Source organism: Poecilia latipinna, unplaced genomic scaffold (genome assembly GCF_001443285.1).
Source record: "Poecilia latipinna isolate Pla-1442-1.1 unplaced genomic scaffold, P_latipinna-1.0 Scaffold1560, whole genome shotgun sequence".
Classification (NCBI taxonomy): Eukaryota; Metazoa; Chordata; class Actinopteri; order Cyprinodontiformes; family Poeciliidae; genus Poecilia; species Poecilia latipinna.
Window position 1 is genome coordinate 23,396 of NW_015114176.1, and position 24,727 is coordinate 48,122.

A 24,727-nucleotide genomic window follows, 5' to 3' on the forward strand; every position below is an offset into this window, starting at 1 on the left:
CAAATTTTGTTTACATGCGGCATAACAATCAAGTTGAAAATAAACAAAACCAAAACTTGTTCAAAAATAAAAACATAAGTTTTTATTTTTTTAGCTTTTCAGTAATAAATGATGCATGCAGTACTCAATTCAATTATTTTAGATAAATAAAGCAGTCAGATTTGGTAGGTAAGGCATGTGTAAATCATTGTATATTAAAAACTTAAAAAAAGTTGACTCCTTTTTATTTTTGATTGCTGTTTTATATATTTTTTATATATATAGAAATGTTATTCTCTGACCTTTCAGCAGAATAGCGCTTCATGGAACACAACAAAAAATGCTTTTGGAAGAATTTAACAAGCACAGCTTCTGTTTGAGGAGTAGATTTGGTTTCGTATTTCCCCGGATCTTAATAAAGAATCTGTTGGGCAAACAAGTGGAATCCAAGAAAACCCATCACACAATTTATAAGATTTAATAAACGTTTTGGTGTTAAATACTAAAATCACCTTCAACGATCCAGAGGAGTCCAGGCCATCAGGGCTGTTCTGGCAGCAAAAGTTGGACCAAACACTGTAAAGCTAATATGTGGAGCCTAAAATCATCATCACCATTTTCATGAGGGTGATGATGAATAAAACAGATGTGCTACAAGAAGAATAACACAGCTTTATTAAAATTTATTTTGGCTACATTTATTCCAACATGAAAAATTAAAAATTAAAACCATAATACTTCAGACATTTCAGGACTTCCTTCATAATCAGTTCTTCATCCTCTCTTCAGAGGCATGAATAAAGTGGATTTTTATTAATACAGTGCTTGCACAATAATTGTTGTATCAAAAGTTCCCCAAATTTAGATTTTTTTTTTCAGTAGTTTCAAATAATAAAACATGAAGAAAACAAAGATACGGCCTGATCAACATTTATGTCCCAATATTTGATGACAGAACCATTTTACTAAAATATATTTCTGTGAGGAACCCTAATACTGTACACTACAGTAGGAAATAAATAAAGACAGCAATATAAAAGGACACACATAAATACACTGGAAAATTATCAAATAAAAATTGAAATTTTTGTTGGTAAATTCAAAAAGTAATACTGTCAAAAGTACTGTCATGAAAAAAAAAAAAAACAATAGAAATTGCACCAACAGTTGTAAACTACAGAATGGCATCTATCTACGGTAATACTGACAGGATGAGAGGACAGGTGTGTCACTGCACAGGGATGGCACTTTTTAGAAACAGACAGGTGAAAGGTTTGCATATAAGGCTTTCTCTGGAGCAAAAGGCTCCGTCCTCTTTTTCCAGCCGAGCCCTTTATTTTCCTACCCCTGCCTCTCCGATTTAAGACTGAAAAATCACACAGGTTTAATTATTCCTTCACAGAAAAAAAACAACTCAGGAGGCCTGGAGTTATGTGGTTAGTTGGCAAAAATAATAAAGTTGGATAAAAATATATATATAAAAAAAAGTCACATTAAAAGGAGACAGAATAACAACATTAACACTGACAGAACGTGACAGAGTGTTCCAGGCTTCCCAATTTAATTTTTTAATAATATTTTTTCATTATTTTGTAGTGATTCAGGGAGCCAAGTGCAATTTCCTGAAGTGGTTTTATCGAACACAACAAGACACAGAGGTTAGGAACATCAGAGCACCACACAGCTTTCAGGCCTTTATAATACTGTACATTAACAAGCGCTTCACTTAGTTTATTAGAATAATAATTATTATTTCTTTTTATTTTCTTCTTATTTTGCATAACATGAATTTTAAACCAGTCGGTCCTGCTTCATGATTCAGGTCACTGGTCCTCCTGCACACCTGAAAGTTAGGGTTGGTTTACTTTTATAAAGGGTTAACATTTACTGATCAAAAACTTAGTTCTCTCATATTCAGGCTAAAATGGACACTTCTTTCATCAGGTCACCTCGCACTTCGGCTCTAGATGTTAAACATTTCTAATTTACCAGGTTCAGTCCAACAGATTTTACAGCTTCTTTCTCCAACAAAACCAGAAATGTAAAGTTCTGGTTCAACTCTGAGGAGAGTAGCTTAATTTGGCAAAAAAAGAAAAAAAAGATTTTGGTGGTCGATGGAACAAGCCAAAAAAAATAGCAAGCAGCTAGCCGAACAGTTAATCAGCTAACAGTTGCAAGCTAACAAGATAGCAGTTAGCTAGCTAACAAGCTACGAAGTGGCAAGCTTAGTAATTTTCTTTCCCCCTTCGCGTTTACGTAATTACCAAACTTAGTCATCACTTAGAGCTAAAACTTATGTTTGGGTACCAAAAGGATCTGTTTGACACTTCAAACCGACTACAGGCTACTTTGTAGTCCCACCAAGGAGACATATCATACCCACTTTGATAGCTAATGAAATCTTAGTCTATTTTGTAAAGTTGTATTTATATTTATATTTGGAATGCTCTACAGATTGGTTTGTTATTTTATTATTATTATTTGATAAAGGATTATAATCCATCATATTTTATGAGTCAACTAAGCCAAATGGAGCCAAAAGAAATGGGAATTAGGCGGAATACAAATCTTTGAGAAAATACTTAAGAATTAAGTACAGTTGTATTCAAAATGTGAGCATTTAACATGACTATCCATTTAATTCCATAATGGATGAAAATACCTTATTATCCAGTGATATAATGTAGGATTCCAGAATTCAAATACCAGGGGTTACAATGGTTTTTCTTTCAAGGTTTCAAAACTCACAACAGGTCGGGACAAATCTAATTGCAAAAATCAAATAAAGATAAAAGTTAGATTTTAGAAAAAAAAATTGACTGAACGTGATAAACCAGAGCAAAGAATGTTTTTTTGTTTTTAAAAACAGAATTAACTGAGTCGTAGCCTTAACATTTTGTATGTTGTCATACAGGTAACAGGTGTCTCAGGTAAACCACACCCTCATGACATCACTTTTGACCTTATATGGTAGTTTGATGAATAGCACAAACTTTAAAACATCCTCCCAGCCAATCAGACACTCTATTATCCTTCACCATGAAGCAGAATCTAGATCTCACAAACAAATCTTCATCTTTCCGGTTCTCTTTCCTCCATCAGTCCTCCTGTTCCAATGTTCCGTCTGTCTTCCCTTCTCGTGAACAAGTGTCCATCAGCTGTGCTGAGTCTTTGCCCCCTTCATCCATCATTGAGTCCATCTGGCTCCTGCTGTCACCCTCCTCCTCTCTGTTCCTGAAACTTGCCTCCTGTCCATCTGTCACCTCCTCGTACATCTTATTGTCCACTCCTCCCACCTCCTGTCCTCCTCCCTCTCTTCCGTCCCTTAAGATGGTACCACCGCCGTCCTCCGGCTGTTCCTCTGGATCCGAGTATCCGAGAGGCCCCAAGCCTTGCAAATAGGCCCTTCTCATCAGCAACTCGGTGGGCTCCAGTCCTCCAGCCAGCCCTCCCACCTTGGCCTCCCTCTCGGCCGCCTCGCGCTCCTCGGCCTCCCTCTTGCAGTAGGAGTAGCGATGGTTCATGTGCTGTGAGTACGAACCGGAATGGGAGAAACGCTTCCCACACTTGTCGCACTGGTAGGGTTTCTCCCCTGAGTGCAGACGGGAGTGCTCGATGAGGTGGTGTTTGTGTTTGAAGGCCTTCTTACAGATCTGACACTGATGTGGACGTTTACCTGGAGACACACAGAGGACAGATGGAGGAGATGGTAAGGACGGAGACAACAGCTTCAGTTTAAAGTAATAAAAAAAAGCAGAAGCTCTTTTAATGACTTTTTCTGCAAAAACCATCAGTGACAAAACATTTGCTTATCCTGATGTCTACAAGCACACTTAATCAATTCACAAAGTCAAAGTAACTTAAAAGCTTCATTTAAAAAAATTAAAAAGTGATCAAAAACTCAATTTTCTTAGTTAAAAAGTGAATCTTTATTATTATACACAGGGATTCTGCAGTCTTCACCAGCTCAAATCAACAACTTCTAAAGGCCTTTATAAGACCATTGTGAATAAAATTTAAGACCTGAATTATGACAAATGTACAAAAGAAGTGCCAAGCTTTTCTGCAGAGATTGCAGCATTGTACAGGCTGGCATCAGAAGAGAAACAAACTGTCCAGCCAATTGGCGTTATATTTACACTTACCAATGATAGACGCAAAATAGCTAGCTAGCAGGCTAGGTTCTCATAAAAAATTGTATATATACTGCTCAAAAAAATAAAGGAAACATTTCACTTTAATTTTGTGTGTGGCTCCAAATCCAGGCCTCCATTGGTTAATAAATTTGATTTCCATTGATGATTTTTGTGTGATTTTGTTGTCAGCACATTCAACTTTGTACAGAACAAAGTATTCAATGAGAATATTTCATTCATTCAGATCTAGGATGTGTTATTTGAGTGTTCCCTTTATTTTTTTGAGCAGTGTACATAAAAGCAATATAAAAAGCAAGTGTTTAGCTTCAGCCATCAATGGCCGGTGTCCTGCAGGGTTTAGAGGTGTTCTTGCTCCAATAAGTTGAGTTGATTCAAATGACATAGAAACCGCCTCAGTATGGAGGTTCGTGCTGCAGAGGCCTGCTAATGAACCAGTCATTTCATTTAGGCGTAATCAGGGAAACACCTAAAACTTGCAGAACGCTGACCCTACAGGGCTGACTTTGGACACGCCATGGCCATTCATACATACTCTTCTGTTCTAAAAATAATTTTCTATTGGTTTTATGCAGTACTGTTTGAAAAATGTTATCAAACTTTTCACAGTTGGAACTTCAAACTTAGAGTTCGGCTATAATTTATTGCCTCGACAACTGTGAGATGCCTAGAAATGTCGTCAGGCAGCAAGTAGCTTCGACGACATCACGGCGCCAGATTTAACCTGAGGAGGAGCACAGTCGTCTCACACACACGCATACAGGCACACACACACACACACACACACACACACTCTGCTGGATTTACTACGACTCCGTATGGGCGGAAATTTCTTCCATCTGACTGAGCAGGATGCTTCGTCTGCTGCCAACCGGCAGTCAGAACCTCATCCAATCAGGCATCCCACGCACACATGCACTAAAAGCACAGCTCCACACACACTTGCACAGCTCTGTAGGCACATGCAGGCAGGTTCTTCCTACAAACACACTGGAAACACCTGAAACATCCACCAGAGCTAGCATACTGTAACGCACACACACGCGTACACACACAGTAGTAAATATCAGTGGGTGGCAGCTTTCTGCTCCAGCGTTGGGGAGTCAAATCGAGGATGATGCAATAAAGTGAAAGAGATGAAGGTAGAGCAGGTGTTTAAACACAGACACCAACCAATTGGTCAGTTCTGAAACAGACTCCAGTAGAAAAAACTGATTCTAAACAGAAACGTTGACATGTCTTAAGTTTTTCAATAAATTTGTTAGACATTGTTTGGTTTCTGAGAAAAGGTTTGTTCTGAAATGATGGTTTGTACCAGAGATCTGCAAAACGTGGCCCTTTGGACCTTCCAGAATGGCTCTTAACTTTGAAAAAAAAAAAAAGAAAATAACCAGCTGATGTTTTAAATATTGATATACTATATCAATATTCCAAGACTATAATCCAAGACTATATGCAGACAAAACATTGAAATTTACCATGCTAATTGATTAATTGAGATCTGTTAGCATGCTAACAGATCTCAGCTCTGTCTCCGAGTCTGGGATGCAGCTCTTTAGAGATATTTTGCAATTTCTCTAAACATTGAAAAGTCTAAACTTATTTGGTGAAATGTCCTCTTTGTAGAAGAATGACAGTAGTCTTATCTTGTTTCCATTGATGAATAATCTTTGTTTCTCAAGAATTATAGATTTCGAGCTGTTAGGAAATGGCATTAAGATATAATTATAAACCTTCCAAGATTGACAGATAGCAATGGTTGTTTCTCAAAGGTGATGCCTTTCATTCCTGGCATGGTGATAGCACACACCTGTAGCATCCAGAGAATCAAACTAACAAAAATTACTTACTTTTATGAAAAAGATTTTGATTATGATCAGTTAATCAATAGATATGACTTGTAGCACCTGAATGCAACTGTCAGTCCTGAGAAGTAAGAGTGCACTTAGATCTTTTCTTTTCAAACTTTCTTCTAGAAAGTTTGAAAAAGTATTATTATTATAAATATTTTTAATGCAACCAATCAACAGTCAAACAGATTGTTCTGAAAGGAACATAAAGGACTGCAGGAACAATATTACCATCAGTTTGAGTTTAGTTGGAAACAGCTTTGTGTTGAGCTTCAAGCTCCATATTAAAGGAAATAAACAGGAAATATTAATTTGCGAAAACTAAAAACAGGCAGAGTTCATACAGGAAACTTCAAACCTCCAGAACATCTAACTGAGAAACTGTTTACATAACACTACTGAATAAAACATGAAGTCTGTGGGTTTAAATACTGGCTGCCTGCTTTTTCTGCTCAGGATTTCTTCATCTGGCCAACATGATGACGGCATGATGCAATGCAGAGAAAGACAGGGAATAAAACAGGTAGGATGGGAATGTATCACCTTCATGAATCCTGTCTGACAACCTCTCTCAGCTTTAAAAGAAAGTCACTGAAGAATGGGACTCCGGTATCAGGTATCAGGTTATAGTCAGAAACATTTATAAGCTGTACAGAGAAAGTTCACCTATGGGCAAAAGTGACCATTACATACCGACTAATAGACTGGAAAAGTAGGTGGAACATTGTTACAAATTGATTCAGGTCCTACTTGGCAGACTGCGAATATTTTGAGTCATTTGGTTAATATAAATCTAAACAAAGAAAGATTATATGTGGGGTTCCTCATGGCTTCTTTTTTGGAACACTTTTATTCAACATTCAAATGCTCCACCAGATTATAGAGAACTAAATATCTTTCTCTTGCTGATTACATGCAACTTTATATTTTTGTTTTGCCACATGATTACACTTATATAATGCAGCCATAATATTATGACCAAAGGGTCAGATGAATAAATACAACAAAGCATTAATATTTTTGGCCAAAAAAACCACAAGATTAGTTAACAGGACTCAGTTATTCTCAATAAGGCCCAACCACAAAGCATGCAAGAAACTGTGGTTTGGTTATGGACACATACCTGAATTTAAATTTTCAAATAAATTTTACTACAAAAATCATCTTATTGTCATCTTAAACAAATTGTTATGTTAAAGGGCTTCCTGTCAAAACAGGACTGAGAAAAAGTAGTGAATACTTGTAATTAGTCAAATTGGTTGTTCTTAGACAGATTTAAGACATGCAGGTTGGATATTATTTAGTGTTTCTCTTTTGAATGAAGCTTAATTGTATCTCGCTGTTTTAATGTATTCTTATTTTTAATGTTATTTTCTTTACCTTATTTCTTTTATTTTACGACTTTGCACTATGAATTATCTTGGTTATGAATAGTGCCAAACACACAACTTGCGTTGTCTTGCAGTGTAAACGTAAAACCCCTTTGCTGTTAAAATGAGTCATGTTTCCTAAAGTTATGTTTAATGCGAGGCCTGACAGTAGGTTTACCTTTACCAGTGAAGTTTCATCACAAATTGTTTCCAGGGTAAATATAAAAAGTGATTCTCTGTTTTTATTAAGTTATTCCTCTGGATCTTCACTCAGACACAAACAGGAACAAAAGCCAAATTCCCCCTTATACCACAGTCTGACACTCATGCTGCAGAACATGTTTTTTCCTCCCCAACCAGCTGCTGCAAAGAAGAGAACGTGTTAAAGGCCGCAGCCTGCAGAGAAACAAAACAGGTCGGAAGAGCTACGAGTTGGAAGCTAAGTAAGAAACAGAAGTAAAGAGTAGGGAGTGAAACAAAAGTGTGAAGAAATTAGAGATAAAAGGAGAACGGGGGGTTAAAAAGAAATGTCCAAGTGTTATATATACCTGTGTGCTCATATTTGTGTCTTAGGAGGGAACTGGTCTTCTGGAATGTTTTGTCGCACAAGTCACACGCGTACATACCACTTTCAGTCTTCTTAATCTTCTTCCTGGAGAGCAGCGAATCGCTGTCTGTCAGGTCGTCCAGGCCTGACAGATAGTCCGCCGTCCCGTCCAGCAGCTCCCCCTGAGACAGAGACAGAGCTGCAGTCATAATCCCACACCTGTCGACTTCACGCTCCGAGACACCTTCTGCTGCCACCCCCCTCCTGGCTCCATGATCCCAAGTCTGGACAGGGCTTAAAGGCCCAACCTGGGTAAGTCCCTTCATCCAGGAGACTTTTTAAAAACAGGTGGGGGAGGGGAATGAAATGAACGAGGGTGTGCAGGAGATGTTCAAGGTGACTTTTCACAGAACCAAACTGTGGTCAGAAACAGCTCCTCTTAAACAGGTGCTTTCAGCCCAAACACTCCTTCAAGGTTGTTTTCTGTCTGCATTTACAACAGAGATTTTCTGACGTAAAGCAGGCGGCCGCTGGATCATACATCAGTCAAAACATTTAGGATTTCTTCTCTCAGATAAACATTTGATTCAATATTTAACAAATTAAAAGCATACACAACCAACACAATACAACTTTCAACCATCTTTTACATACTCTGATTGTCCTTCAGTCTCTGGACACACACCAAAAGCTATAAAAACAAAATGCTCCTCCATTATGAAAACAGTCCTTTGGATCTGGACAATGACCTGCTAATGAGATATTGTTAAATACTGTATTGATACTGTTAGCAATTCCTTCCTCACAATGCTGCCATGACTCAGTGAGCCTCAGCATTTCAATCAAACAAGTAGCGGTCCATATCAGATGAGAACATTAAGGGCAGGGAAAGTTCATTCAACTTGCACATACTGAGATCTGACATACAGGTATAATTGACTGTGATTTGATATATTGTGCAGCTCTAATCTGTTGGAATCTTTTTATGGTTTCTTTAACAATGAAGTCAGTTCTTTTTTCACTGTAAGGCACACTGACTGTGGTTCAAAGAGCTTCTGAGAAGGATCCATTTCCAATTCGCTAACTTTGGTGGTTGATACAAATTCTGAAGACATGGACTGATATCAAAGTTCATGACTAATGGAGCTATCTACCAACTAAAAGGCTTTTTCACTTTAACTGTAAATTGAAGGCCCGCAAATATCAGTCTAATCTGCCTGATCATGTGCTGAAGTGATTAAAGTATCACTTTTTTATGTGAAAAAAAAATCTAAAAAGAAATTAAAAATACAACTTTTTTGTGAATGTCTGTCTCTGGGTCTTTTTGTCACAGTGCATAACAGGTTTTAAAAACCCATAATTATCTTCATGGTACTGGAACTAATCAAGAAATGCCCCTGCTCATTCACATGATCAATTAGAGACTTTCAGTGCCCAAAAAGGTCCTGAACCAGTAGAAGATGCAGTGCTGTGGGTAAAGATTAGAAGGCCTGTCTAACTGCAGAAGAGATCCTCAAATATTAGTGTGTGCTCTTAAATCTAAGATCTTTTGAGGCCTTAGCTCTTATGTCCAACAATAATGATTCTCATCACATTTGTCCAAAACTGATCATAGTGATAGAATATCATAAAAAATGTTTCTATATAATAACCCAGTTTTACCTGGAAACCTGCTTTCCGTTGGTACTTTCTTCTCTGCTGCATTTCTGCAAACGTTGCAGCCCCTGTGGCGTAGGTGTAGGCCATGTGGGGCAGGAAGCTCATGGGGTCAAGACCGGCGTAGGGCCTGAGGCCGGGGATGGTGGCCTGAGCAGGACTTATGAAGGTGGGTGGAGGAAAAGCTCCATGGGGTGGCAAGGAGGTGTACACAGGACCACCAGCAAAGGGATTAATCCCAAAAATTGGACTGGTGCTTTTCTCCAGCTGATGGATAGAGCTCCCACCACTGTCCGAGCCCAAGAACTCCTTCTTGATCTTTGCCAGCCCTAGAGATCCAGAACCCTGTTCACGTACTGACACCTCGCCGTTGTGCTCGGTGATAAAGCCATTTGGCTTTGGTCGCTTTTGTGCCATGTGTTTGGGCAGCGACAAATCTAGAGGAGTATCCCCGTGGGCATCCTCAGATGTGAGGCTGTTTGGAGTGTAAGAGCTACTCTGGGAGTGTTTTGACGAGGTTGAAGACAGGTTTAGAGGTGACGAAGTGTTGCTCCTCAAGGGATCAGCAGGATCTATTGGTTTGTCCCCCTTTGTCTGCCTGTTGGCTGTAAACTGATTGATCTTTGTGAGTCTATGGGTGGGATCAGTGTTAATAAAGCCATTGTGTAAATCTATAACAGGAAGGGACACTGGAGACCGACTCAAGCTGCGGTCTGGTCCCCCACGCTCGGGAGTCTGGAACTTTTTCCTCAAACTGTCCATGTGGTTGTTTTGAATTTTCCATTGTGAAAACCAATCTTTTACCAGTTCTTGAGGAAGGCCAACAGCAAGGGAAATCTTGAGCAGCTCCTCAGAGTTAGGGTCAGCATTCATGGCAAAGTAAGCCTTTAACACTGACATGTGGTCCTTGAAAACGTTGGTGGGGCTGTGGGGTCTCTCAGTACGGGACAGTTCATCAGCCCTCAGCCCCCTGCAGCCAACAGGACTGCCCTCTAGATGCTGCAGGACTGGTTTGATGTCCTCATTCATTTTACACATGTAGCGCTCATGTTGGTGAAGTGGGATGGGTCCAGGGAAGATCTCCTTGCAGTATTGGCAAGAAAATGTCAGGAATTGGTTCTGTCCATCAGAGAACTTTTCTTCACCGCTGAGATCAACTGATTGGTTTGGTTTCTCTTTCTTAACATCCACTTGCATCTTGGAGTCATTGATAAGGTTCTTGGCCTCATTGACCTTCTCCAGCGTGTAGTCAATGATGCTCTTGGTAGGACTGTTGCTGCCAATCACCTGAAAGCTGGCCTGTGCCTCCATCTGGGCACCCAACTCCTTCATATAGGCTCTAAGTTTGGACAGCTCCTCTGGGTTTCCATCTATCTTCTGCCTGCAAACAGTGTTGTCCACAATCTGGAGAACCTTCTGTACCTCACTTAGGCTGCTCCCGAGAGGTCCAGCGTATCCTAGCAGAGAGAGATCAATCCCCATGCCACCCAGTTGTTGAAAGGAGCTTTGTGAAGAGCCATGGTTAGCCAGTGGGCTTCCACTATGACCATTTAAGTAGACGCCTGGTCCCCCAAACCCATGCTGTGAAGCCATTAGCAGCCTGTAGTCATTAAAGTCCATTGGCTCAGTTTTGATGTCCACCTGACCTTGCTGGTCTTGCAGGCCAAGGAGGCGCCCATTCTCTAGTTTTTGCCGGAGGTGAGCCAAGGCGGGGCTTCCAGGTGAGGATGTTGTGGAGTTTGGAGAAGAGCCAGGTTTGCTGTTGTTCCCATTGCGTACTCGTCCATTAAGGGCAACCAGGCCGATGCATTTCTTGCTGCTGATGTGAGAACTGTAGGATCCTGAGTGGGAGAAGCGCTTCTTGCAGTTGGAGCATTCGTATGGCTTCTCACCTGCAATGCAAGACAGGGATTACTTTACTTTCTATTTCAAAAGACTGAGATTTTTCCAGAGGTTTCCAACAATGAATAGTCAACTCATAACAACCAAGACTGACTTAGTTAAGCTCAGTTGTGGAGAAAGTACTCAGTTTCAGTCAGTTCTGTCAAAATATCTACAGAATCTACTCAAGTAAATTCAATTCATTGCTACCCACCTCTGGTTACAGCACCCAGTGTTTTGAACTACCCAACTGTCTCAACCTGCCAGTCACCAACAATCCAGTTTTTGGTTCAGAATATATGTGCTCTATAGAGACCACCAACAATTTCATCTATTGAATGACTTTTGATAAACTGAGCATTAAAAACTTTGCTTTTGCTTTACAACTGGATTAATATGTCACTTTTTTAGGTTGAAATGTTAGAAAATAACATGAATGATGAAGAGTTGAGGAAATTGCTCCTGTGTTTTTTTAATTTAACCTCATCTTTTATTTTTCTTTATTTGCATAAAGGAAACAGTGGCAGTTATACTTTTGCTGTACTTCCTAATGACAACAGGATATTGTGTTTTTATTACCAACAGACCACATTGTCTGGGCTCTTTCTCTGAGTGTGTGTGTCTGGTGTTGTGCCATTGCCCATAGTAATAATCGTGTGTGTTTATCTGCTCCTCCGCCCCTCTGCTCCACTCACCACTGTGAATACGGAGATGCTCCTTCAGGTGATGCTTGTACTTGAAGGCTTTTCCACACTCGCTGCACTTGAACTTGCGGTTTGCAGCTCCCTCACTGAGCAGCGGTGGCTGCAGAGAGGAGAAACCGATTAGAAAAGGAGGGAGGAGGAGTGGGAGTGGAGCAGAGAGGATAGAGACAGATTCTCCTGGAAGTCTGAGTGCAAAGAGGCATTCTGAGAAACAGCGTGGGCTGACTCTGTTCACATGCTGCAGTTTCTGGTTGAGGTGCATTCCCAACATTTCAAATGCAAATACTCTGATAAACAAAAACAAAGCGTAATGGGGGGTGTCCTCCCCCCACAGCTGAGTGGGAGCTCACGTCTTTTCATTTTACATGAAACGCAAACCTGAACAGTCATTTCCTTTATTCAGCCGATAAAGCGCCTCTATCAACTGGCTGCTCTGACGTTGCTTAACCACAAGTTTAACCAGAGAAAAGACATGATGATCAGGTTACACAGCATTTGGACACATTAATGACATTATTATTAGAGTTCCTCCATACTGATTCCCTGGTAAGCTCTCTGTAAGAAGGAATGAAGGAGAAAACTATTCATGACATCAGAGATGGAAGTTAATCTGGAAATTGTTTTCCTTCAGCTACCCAAGGAGATGAAACCACATCCATCCATCCATCCATCCATCCATCCATCCATCCATCCATCCATCCATCCTTCCATCCATCCATCCATCCATCCATCCATCCATCTTTCCATGGTAAGGTCAGAAGTCTTGATAAGATGTCTCATTGTTGTGTTTCATGTTTGTGATCAAACAGACATGAAAGCGAAGGATTTATGTCTCAGATGTTTTAGAGATCCAACTTGAGCATTTCTGTGTTGAAACTTGAACTGATCTGAGTTCAGCCTCTGGTCTCAGTTTAACGGTTTAACTCAGGGAGTCCTCAGATAAACACTGAGAGGATTAGGATTCTCCAGCCCAGCAGGGAAAAGACCATCTGGTCCCGGTTCAGTCTGCGAGGAGGTCTGAGGAACCGGAGGATCCTGACAGCCGACTGCCTGGATAAGGTAATCCCATTACGATCATGGTGTAATTGGAAAATGGAATGACTTGCAGCTTAGTTACTGACTCTAATGAGACTCCTGGATGTAAGGAGCAGAGAGCAGGCGTGTGCAGGAAGCGTTTAACACGGCCTCATCATTAGATTAGAGCGCGAAGTGATGAGCTGCATCTAAAGGCTGCACGCCCAAACACAGCTGCCGCCGCAGGAGGAGGCTCCGCCCACACAGGATGCATCTGCAGTGGATGGGCGGGGCTTGAACTCTATCTATCTATCTATCTATCTATCTATCTATCTATCTATCTATCTATCTATCTATCTATCTATCTATCCTGTACAGGTGTGTATTCTTACCTGGTCCACCGTGGGTTTGTGTGTGATCATGTGCCGCTCCAGCTGGGCTCTCTGGTTGAAGGTTTCTGCACACAGCAGGCAGGTGAAGGTCTCCTCTGTGTTCTCATGTCGATACTTGATGTGCTCCTTCAAAGACGTCAGCCGCTTGTAGCCGCGCTCGCAGTACGGACAGGTGAGCAGCTGGGCGAAGTCATCTGTGGCACTGGAAGGCAGATCTGCAAGGGGAGGTGAAAGGTCAAATCATGAGTCATGTTTTTTGATGAGTCATATTTTTAAGTTATTGGTTATGATCCTTTTACTGTGATCATCAACTCACCATGTTCGCTCTCATCCTGACCACCGGCCTCGGGCGTGCTCAGGCGCGTCACCTCCTCCGGGGCTTCTGGGTAAATGATGGCGGTGTCGCTGCGCTGCAGGTACTCAGCGATGGTTGTGTGGTGACCATCGTCATCCTCCAGCTTACGTTTCAGGAAGAACTCATCCAGCCCAGAGATGCCGTCCAGTCGCCTCCCTGAAGTAAACGGAGAAAAGATGATCATCGGCATAGAAAGACACTTTCTGCCCTGACTCTTGTCTCACAGGCATACAAATCAACAGACACCTTGCAAGTCTTTCTAACTGACTAAATATTTACCAAATTTAGTGTAAATCTTCTTGTCAGATGTAGTTTGACCACAAATACAAATAATGTTAAAGAACAGAGACATGTTTTACTTATACTATAATGTTTGTAACAATTAAAATCAAATTGTTCAACACACATAAAGAAAATAAGTTGAAACTTAATGATTCATTAATTTTTATTGTAGCTCATTTCTGAGAATCAGATGAAAAGGTAAAAATTAAGAAACAATCAGTTACATCTATTTCACTGGTTTGTCTTTAAAATAAAATATTTTTGTAAAAAAGTGTGACTGGGGTTTATCTGTTGTTTCATTTCATTGTGTTGTTATTGATCAGAATACTGAATATTGATCTCACCTGGACCGTCTTCCACCGCCTGCAGAGAGGCCTCAGGTCCCACAGCATCGTACTCACTGCTGCGATCATCTAAAGGAACAAAAGACAAACGTTATTCTATTCCTTTTAATTCTTTAGAAGTGGCGCTCCCCTTCTCCTCCTGGTTCTCCTCATGAATTTCCTCTTGGTTCTCCATTTAGTTTTTTGTTTGTCTTAATGATCCTTCTGTTTTTTTCCCATGTGGTCCAAAATCTTCTGCCGGTTTTCTCCCTATTTCTTTGCCAGCTCTCGATATTTTTCTCCCACTGGTCCATCTTCATTCCACCAATGGAACTAATATTTTTTAAATATATCAACATTAATTAATTATTTACTTAAAACAAGCTTCTATATATTGCTAAAATGTTATTTTTGAGTTAGTTTTGCTTTATTTCAAGTGTATAAATACTTGATAAGAGTGTGACTTTTTGCAGTGTATTTTTCCCTGTGGTTCCTCTTCTGGTTCTTCCCTCCTAGTATCCCACTCCGGCTCCCGGTTCGAACTGTTATTCTCCTCCTTTCAGACTCAGTAAACTAAAAGTTGTTTTTTGCAGCTGATCTGTGTTCAGAGGAACATGATTGATCAATAATTCTCACAAGAACAGTTCCAATATGTTGATATACAGATGATAACTTTCTTCTTTCTGCTATCTGTTGATCAGAAGCAGCATCTTTTATGTGCTGGAGAAGAACAAACAACATTTGGTGCTGATCAGATCAGAGACTGACCGATACATTCGTCCTCCCCCCGGTGCTCCGAGTCGTCCGGCTCCCGGTTGGACAGCAGGGCGTGGCCGACCCTGGGCGACGCCTCCAGGGCGGGGACACCAACTGGACTACCCGCCTCTTCATCGTCTCCTGCTCCTCCGGTGAAGCTGCTGTCATCACGGAGAAGCGTCTGGTCGTCCTCATCTGTCTCTGAGGTTGTCTCCAGAACACTGTCATAGTTCAGAACTGAAACACAGAGATGGAGGAGGAGATAAGACAGCTGGTAAAACATCTGGAACCAGCTTTCCCTCTGGATTTTCATCCAGAAGCTCGTTAAAGTCTCATAGTTCTGTCTGCAATAAATATACATAGACACTTGGACAAAATGCAAAATGGACTTAGAAAGAAAAAGCACCATACGATTCAGTCTAAGAGCTGTGTGATTGAGTGATTTGATCGTCTCCTTATGTAAAGTAGTTTAATCTGTTATTTCCATTGGAAAAAGAACAGCAGAAGCTTCCTTTGACTCCATTAAGACTTATTTTTAGAGCTGAATCGATTAATCAGGATTAATCATGTTGAATCAACAGACTCAAAAAAAGTCAGATGCTGAAAGAACAACACACTCAGAGCAGTAATTAAACCAAAACTTTAAAAATGTATATATATATTAATTTTGCGTTTAAGAGAAATAAAACCTGTCTGTAAATATGTTTGACCCAGGACTCTGTAAAAAAAATCTATGAAGCATGATTTGCGATCCAATTATTAATTGATTAAATAGTCAATAGGTCAGGCCTACACTGTATTGATGTTAAGTCCAGGAAAAACGGCTGAGCTTCTTACATGTTGACGTTAGAAGTCATTTTTAGCTGCAGACGCATCCATTGCTACAAACACGTTCACTAACGGAATGCTGTTATTGTATTTTAGACAACAAAATGTTTATGTTCTTAATTAAAAAGGAATTTATTTATTTGCATATTTTAATGTTTTTCTAATATTGTATAAAAAGGCTTCACTGAAAGCACACGCCAATTTTTTCATCCGATTAATCAATTAATCATAAAAATAATCAGTTAATCGATAACTAGAATTGTTAGTTGTAGCTCAACTTATTTTAGTGTGGTGTTTGTCAGCTGTAGACTTGAACTGAGTTGAACCTGACTGAGGTGAATTGTGTGTGCAGGGGTGAGGGTTGGGGTGCATGCATGTGTGTGTGTGTGTGTGTGTGTGTGTGTTGGTTGGGGGGAGGGGGGTCTGCATGACATCATGGGAACAGCCTGCAGACGGGAGTCCAGCCACAGAAACAGCCTCAGATTTTCAGCCTCGTTCAGCGAACACAGATTGTTGGATCGCCTCTGCTGCGTCTTATCACACTTCCTGCTGCAGATTTGATCTCCCACAGGAGGCAGCAGACCCCCCCACCCACCACCACCACCCCCACCCCCAACGAACCCCCGACCCTCTCAGCTACACGGAGATTAGTCTGTTCATAATATGATCTTTGTCTGCAGCCGCTGCAGCTCTCGCCTCCCGGACAACTGCGCAACAGGTGCAAATTAAAAAGGGAGCCACGGTGGGCTGGGCGCAAATCTGCTGACCTGGGCTGAATACCAAGAGAGGGGGGGTGGGGGTCGGCGAAGGGAGTGGGGGGGCGTGGGACAGGCCGGGCTTTAATAAGAGGTGTGACCGCTTCAGACGGGTAAAGCCCTCTGTGATCAAACATAGAGAGATGGAGCACTCGCTGTGTGGTCCAAGGTATACGTGGGGGTCTAATGTGACCCCCCCACACCCCCACAGGGCCAACACACTCCCAAACCACCCCCTCTATTATTCTATTATTTCTTTCTTTCCTGACTGAAAGAATGTGAGCTGCAGCTGAAATATTCAGCTGTTCCAAAGCAGGATGCTGATTTATCCAGCTTGATCAATAAACAATAACCAGGATCAATAACCATCAGGTTATAACATGCTGGAGGTATCAGGTAGTGTCTGGAACCGGCTGATTTTCAGATTTTCCAATCAGGGAACCCAACCAACTTTTGTTTAAATGTGGAGGAATTATGTGTTTTTCAAACGCAGAGCAAGGCTGCATGTCGGCTGCATGTCGGCTGCATGTCGGCTGCATGTCGGCTACATGTCGGCTACATGTCGGCTACATGTCGGCTGCATGTTGGCTACATGTTGGCTACATGTTGGCTACATGTTGGCTGCATGTCGGCTGCATGTCGGCTGCATGTCGGCTACATGTCGGCTACATGTTGGCTACATGTTGGCTGCATGTTTGCTATATGTTGGCTGCATGTTGGCTACATGTTGGCTGCATGCAGCCTTAAGGGTCTGTCCCGGGGTCTCTTTCCATTCAGAGGTGCCCAGAAGCCCTCGCTAAATAACAGAGAACCTCACCTTTTTTCTATGCCACCCTACTACTGAAGTTTAGTAGTGTTGTATTCAGGATATCCGATATAGAGTTGGAACATAGCTTATATTTAGACCTGCAGATGAGGACCAAATCTGTCTATACGTCTACTGCTCTGTCCTTCCATCAACCAGACACTAAGATACTTTAACTCCTCCACTTCAGACAGAGAGTGCCTCATGCCTGGAGGGATGAAGCAAACCCTGCTGGAGCTTATCTGGCTCATCTCCAACAGGGGGACACCTTCAAGTGTGAATACAGAAGCAAATTTCAGCTCATCAGTTGTCAAAGTTGATACTTATTGATCCAGATGTCTCCTTTTGGACCTCCAACAAGTCAAATAACCAGGATCGATCAGTGACATAAAGGCTCGCATTAAAACTCCAGACTCTGACTGGTCAACAGCTGCTGACCTCCCAACAAACTGCATTCAAAGTGCTGTCTGTGCCACCCCACATCATTTCCAGCACACCTGTGGCTGCAACCCAACAATGTTTCAGAGTGGAAGGTCTCCACCGGAGAGCATCTCTGTCTCATCAGAGTGAGGCATCGCTGGAGGAGAACATCTCTGTCAGTTGTCTTTGTGTTGAGCACAGAGCTGAGGACAAAGCTGAGACTCCTCCTCCTCCTCCAGCTTCCCACACAGACACATTAATCTTCCTCCTCCTCCGACACGTTCTCTGTTGTCACGTTCGTCTCCAGCTGTTTCTGAGAGGAAACTCCTCAGAGGCGGCACAAACACACACACAACTGGAATCTGAAAAGCTCAAACAGCAAACGCAAACAAATATGGAACACGCAGCTTTGAAAACAACAGCAGCAACACGAGAGAAAAACAAGCCACACTGAAAACAGTGTGTCCTCTTCATGTCTCTGAAGGACATGTGACCTCGTCGGCGATTAATGACTCAGCATCACGTTGAGCTCGAACCTTCATAAACACCAGCCCATCTTCCAGCTGCTGCAACGCTGGTCCAGGTGCTGCGTCCTCCTCTGTCCGCTCGCTGCCTCACTCTGAGGTGGAGGCTGATGCATCCTCCTCCTCCTCTCCCTCCTCATCAGCTGATCACCTGAGCAGCAGCCCGAGGGAGGAGGGGAGGTGGTTCCCATGGATACCAGGTTGCTACCTGGAACTCAATGTTTGCATTTCATCCAGCTATCCAGAGTCCTCTGCAAAGTCTGTTAACTTTGTGCAGCCACTCCATCTCTGAGAGGTGTTTAATAGAAACCAACAGATTTATAGCTCATTGTAGCTTCGCTGCACCTGCTGCTGTTTCCTCTGAACAGGTGTGCTGTTGTGTTGGGGCTGTGGAGTCCACTGAATGTGGGGAGTTCCTGCATTGAGCCGCTGATTGTGTTCGGTTCCTGATTGAATTAAACTCTCATTTATCTGCAGGGACCTGTGCAACAGGCTGGAAACTGAGGCGAGGAGGGGGTCACAGCCCAACATCATCATCGTCACCCCCACAAATCAGCCGTCCTCCTCCTGAGCCCCGCCTCCACACATGGTACGACTTCCATGTTTATGGGCCCCACTGGCCACCATCAACCGTAACGGACTCACAGAAGCAGCAGAGCTCAACCTCATACATGGTTACACTGTTACAACATTGATTGACTGATTTGATTAAAGTTTCTCCCTGATGAGCATTGTTTTATAAAATATTTCTGTCTTTATTCTTTCCTATATTCCTTCTGATGCTGTCAGGAAGTAGACAGAGCAGTTGCCATGGCGTTCTGAAAGAATAAACCAAGATAGTTCGATAGATTTGGTTCAATTATGTGCTCAAAATTGTACCATTTGTTACATTTTCAGCTGGTGCGGTTCACTTTCACACTGCAGTGTGTCAAACAAACCAAACCATTCAAAAAACTTGTTTATCCCTCATCTGTGGTGGTGCTGCACCAAGAACTACTGAAGAAAAAGACGCAAAAACCTCTGAAGAACACCCTGAGCTCAACCTGCTTCTTCATAACATGTAAACAAAAATGGAGTGGCGTCAGACTTTAGCAGCTGTAGGATTTCACTCTGGTCTGGTAAACGACCACAAGCTATTTCTTTCACTAGCACTAGATATGAGTGTTTGTTTTGGTTGTTTTTACCCAGAATTCCTGCAACCCTAATCCCTCCTGTTTTTGCATAAGCATTCAAACGCACCAGAGTTCACTTCAACTGAACCAAGATCTAGGCTTTTAGGCTGACCAGAGTTCAATTGACATCACAGTTCGATTGCACATTCACATCTTCCCAAGTGAATCGGACTTTCTAGTCAAACAATCTAGAGTTAGATTAAAGCAGATCAAACAGGGCTGGTGTGAATGAACCCCAAGTCTCTCTGCAAAACCTTACTGCAGAACCAAACTGTGAACGCCAACTGTTTGTGAATCATTTCAGGCCTCCAGCTGTACACAGAATTGCAAACGTGCTCAGAAACAACAGACTTCCAACCTCAGAGCTTACCATTGCGAGAATTAAAGAGGAGCAGAGTGATGAAGAGGAGCTGGAACCGACAGCTGCTCATTTCTAAGGTATGTGCTGCCTCTAAGAATGGAGCAAAATCCCTCAAAGACAGCGCTGACGCTGTCTTTGAGGGACAGCTTTCCTCCTTTGGGGGAGGCACCAAAGGCAGAGATGTTCTGCTGGAGAGTTGCTGTGTAATTACAGTTACCACAACCCAACTTTCCCATGAGGCCGAGCGCTCCAAGACAGAACCGGGGAATCTTAATTCTGCCTGCAGGGTGGAGGGATGAAGGGGGAAGAAGTCTGTGTTCCCTAAATGTGACAAGAGGTGAAGCAGAGGCATCTTCTTCAATCATCTCCAAACAGCTCTGGCACCGCGGCGCGCCGACTCTGACCTCACCGGACACGGACATTAAGTTTACATTCAGTGACATCATATTTGCTAAAAACCTGGGCTGTAACTAATGATTATTTTATTTTATTCTGACGATTAATCAATTAACCTAGCGATTAATACATTATTCAGATAAAAGAATTGCCCAATGCTACATTTAATCACTTCAGCCTTTTTTATGCAATAGTAAAAATACATTGAAAGATGAAAGTAAGCAAATAATTAAATCTCTTGTTAAATAAGAAAAACATTTTATTTTCTAAAATGCAATAACCTCTCATTTCTTTAGTGAACGCTTGATCATTTGTAACAAACGATGCATATGCAGCTGAAATCATTCTTCTAACGTGGGTACAAAACATTTACAAGCAGAGCTTTTCATTAATCTTAAATGCAAAATGTGTATATTTGTAGTACAGTTTTGGTTCAAATACTGTTCTGAAGATGTAATTTCTTCCGCATATGGCCTCTGTTAACAAATAATCCAGTTATTAAATTTGTTGATGATTATTCTATTAATCGATTCATCACAATTAATCAAATTCATCATTTCAGCCCTAATGAAAATATCAGATTTACATCCAGCGAAGTCACAATTTTTAATGGAGCCATATATTAAAAATTGGCTCCATTTTTAATAGCATGCAGTCGAAATATGTTTGCAGTGAAATCGTATTTATATGCAGTGATGCTAGATTTACAGGAAGTGATATCACGTTTCACATGCATCACATATTACAATTACTCATGGTAAACAAAATGAACATGCTTGACATCCATTTCACTTACAGAGTCTTATATATTGACTTAGCTTGCAATGACAACACATTTATAAGCCATGACATGACTTTACAAGTAGAGATACCATGTTTACATGCACTGATGTTGCATTTCTGCCCTTTTTAATCAATGAACATCCAGCAGTAAAACAGACTCACATATACACCAATCTGAAGGAATAATTCAACAAACAGCAATCTAAGGATTTATTTTTGTGACAACAAGGAACATAAGAATCTCAGAGTAAAAACAAAACTAACAGTCAGCAAAACCTAAACTGTGTGGTGTTGTGTTAAAGTTTACCTGAGTTTCTCTTCCAGCCTAACCAGTCATTCCTAATTTAACACTTTCAGCTCAGTCAGTTCACATCTGGAGTATCAGACTAACCACACTTGGATAGGTCGCTTGTCAGAAAATCTTTTAACAGAAGATTTTTGTCTGGATTCACAACTTGTTAATCTGTTAGAATCTAAATGAGTCTTTGCAATCAACATCTGTCATCGGTCTCATTATGATTCACAAACTGGCTACAAGGTTATAGATCCTCATAATGGCTGCATACCAAAAATAAAAGGTTTTATGATAAGATTGATATGGGAGTTGCTAATTACTATATCCTGTTTTTAAATATTATTTAAAGTTGATTTCTCCAGTTTTAGAACTGGGTGGCAGTTTGTGTTTATAGGTTTGACATAAATTGCTAAAGAACTGTGTGGTTAATGTACACACACACACACACGCACGCACACACACACGGACAGGATGAGGATGAGATAAAAGACAGATGAGGTCATTAAATGCTGATATAAGGTTACTGATGTTACAACAGATGATCTGCATTCTAGAAAAACATATGTGAAAGCTAAACGTAAATTTCTGACTGATTATAGATCAGACAGCAGATTTGTTAATCTGATCTACTTATGCAGCAATTTACCTCTTTGAGAAAGTACTTAAAGTGATTTCAGCGCTCAGTTTAGACCTTAAATGTTCAGGGAACAAGTTGTTTTTGTCTGCAGATATGTGCAGGAGTTTAACGTTAAGTTTATCAGCAGCAAGGCGTCCGTTGAAGCCTCACCTCGGCCTCGGTGTGTCGCCTGATTAGACAAACAGAGGAGAAAACAGAGCTGCTGCGCTCTGATAAGAGGTGAAGCGCTGATATCATGGCCGCCATCCACTCATGTGTGTCTGTTTCAGGAGGAGCAGAAGGAGGTCGGAGGTGTGAACAAGAGAACGCAGCCTGTGAGCCGTGAATGGGTTTCATGGTGAACATGAACACGCTCCTCTTGTTCTACAAAAACTCACGAAAAACTTGACTTTTCCACCGTTTGAAGTCACAGTCTTGTTCTACATGCATTTTGAAGCCCGTCAAACTTCGTCTTTCTGTGTGAGAAATCAATTAATCATCAGTCTCCGAGGTTTCCAGGGGGGCCATGTCCATAAAAATGTAGGTTACTTTAAGAGAAAGTCAGACTTTAGGAGTGAATAATGGATAGATACGCTCACACTATGATGAGGAAGTTTGAGGGTTTACAGCCCAACAACCCCCCTTGGGGGGAAGGAGGGGGAAGAAAATCCAAAATGTCTGAATTATTTATCTTCCCAGGTGGAGGATGAATCCTTATGAAAAGAGAAAGCAGGAAGAGCGCAGTTATTAAATCCCTCCAATGAATACCTTCTTTCTGCGAGAAGCAGCGCTAGAAAAACTTTTTTCTGCTAATAATTCATGACTGCAGGTATTTTAACTTCCCGCCGCTTCAAAAAGCATCACTCCAACTTCTTCTTCATCAGAGCAGCAGCAGAGGCGCACTGCAAGCTTTAAAGCTCTTTGTCAGTTTGTGCCGTCAGACTTTAATCCATCAGGATCAGCTGCTGCCGACGGAGGGAACTCTGTGGACCAGCCGAGATTCAGAGGCGGACCTACAAAAAGGTTCAGAAATTCAGCCAAAGACGAAAAAAATTTGCTCAGAAAACACCCAAGTTGGAGCCAAAACTGAGTCACAAACACTGCACAGAGCTGACGTTCAGCCAGAAACGAGTCAAACTAACACCATAAAACAGAGCCACAAGTGAGTCAACATTCAGCTCGCCGAGCCAACTCCAAGCCGAAACACATAAAGAAATCCGAGTTAAAACTGAGTCACTGCAAATCCAACCCCAGTACAACACTAAACATCTGGTGGTCAACAAAGCTCTGTCAGCAAGGAGATCTGTTTTAAAATAATTGAGCTCATAAATAAATATAAGACAGTAAAACAGATCACCTGGAGACTCTAAAGTTACAACATAATGTTAAGTAGTGTAGCTAAAGGGATGTGGCAAATGAAACAACACAAAAATATTTTCTTTCCACTGAGGACAGATTTCCTCAGTAAACCAAATCAAGCTCTACAAGCCGTGTATTCACAGCAAAACCGTTCTTCAGTGAATCATCCTCAACCTGAAATACAAAACTGAACTACAGGCTTACAGTGTGTGTGTGTGTGTGTCAGGTATTGCTTCACTTCACACTGACTGGTCTTCAGAGGTATTTTCATCTGTTCCAGGAAGAATTTGCAGAAGTGAAACTGCTGATCAAGTTGCTCTAATGTTGACTCACAAGACCTCCATCCTTCACCACAACCTGCAGCCGGACACCAGCACCGGGCACAGCCGAGAGAAGAAGAAGGAAAACACCGCTGTCAGCACTTCCTCAGGTCACACAAGTCAGGGTGTCACAGCGTCAGTTGTTTTCTGACAGTAAACACCGAGCTGGAGAAGCTCAGTATTACCGTTATCTGACACAAAGATGTTAACACCACCTGGCTACGGTGACCAAAATCAACAAATACCTGGAAATCATTATCAAAAGCATCAACAGTCAAAATGTTGTGTATCCTGAAAACAAACAAACATTTGGGAACCAAGAAACACACACCTGCAAGCAAATGATCAAACATAAAAAAAAAACAAGAAACATCTATGGACTGAGAACCAGCAAACACCTGGGAAACAAACACCATCCATCCAAAATGCCTACAGGTGAATACATCAGAGTTGATCCACATACTGGTCAGGCTGGGAAATTTCACCTGGTTCACTAAACACCTTCATTAAGTGATTGATGTTCTGCTTTCAGGTTTTCTGATCATTTTCATTGTTTAGGTGATTCTGGTCACTGTTAAAAGAGAAACAACGTCAGCATGCAAAACTTGCAGCCAACAAGACGGCAGCGTTTCTGAGGTGAATAAGCACCCTGAAGACGCAGACTCAGAGTGTGTATCTGTGTGTGTAATCGGGGGTGAAGGACAAACAGGAAGTGAGGTGTCATTGGAGTCAGTCGGTGCTCGCGGTTGCACCTTTGGACTGACAGATGTGCTTTTCAGTCATGTGACCTGAGAACAGTCCTGTTCTACTCAGGGCCCACCCTCGCTCTG

At 41.5% G+C, this 24,727-nt stretch overlaps 1 protein-coding gene across 3 annotated transcripts in view; it reads right to left on the reverse strand.

The window, feature by feature from the left end:
* Positions 1-3,054: 3,054 nt before the first annotated feature.
* The window catches only part of zeb2a (zinc finger E-box binding homeobox 2a), a 42,683-nt gene continuing 21,010 nt past the window's right edge, over positions 3,055-24,727 (reverse strand). For 2 of the 3 annotated variants that reach the window (XM_015058653.1, XM_015058654.1), the window contains exons 3-10: positions 15,276-15,500; positions 14,529-14,597; positions 13,864-14,058; positions 13,548-13,762; positions 12,133-12,241; positions 9,563-11,448; positions 7,902-8,082; positions 3,055-3,655 (exon numbers count right to left, since the gene is read on the reverse strand). In XM_015058653.1, the coding sequence (XP_014914139.1) occupies positions 3,078-3,655; positions 7,902-8,082; positions 9,563-11,448; positions 12,133-12,241; positions 13,548-13,762; positions 13,864-14,058; positions 14,529-14,597; positions 15,276-15,500 (3,458 nt within the window). In that variant the 3' untranslated portion in view covers positions 3,055-3,077. The remainder of the gene's footprint in view (positions 3,656-7,901; positions 8,083-9,562; positions 11,449-12,132; positions 12,242-13,547; positions 13,763-13,863; positions 14,059-14,528; positions 14,598-15,275; positions 15,501-24,727) is intronic. The other variant, XM_015058655.1, reaches the window with a different exon arrangement.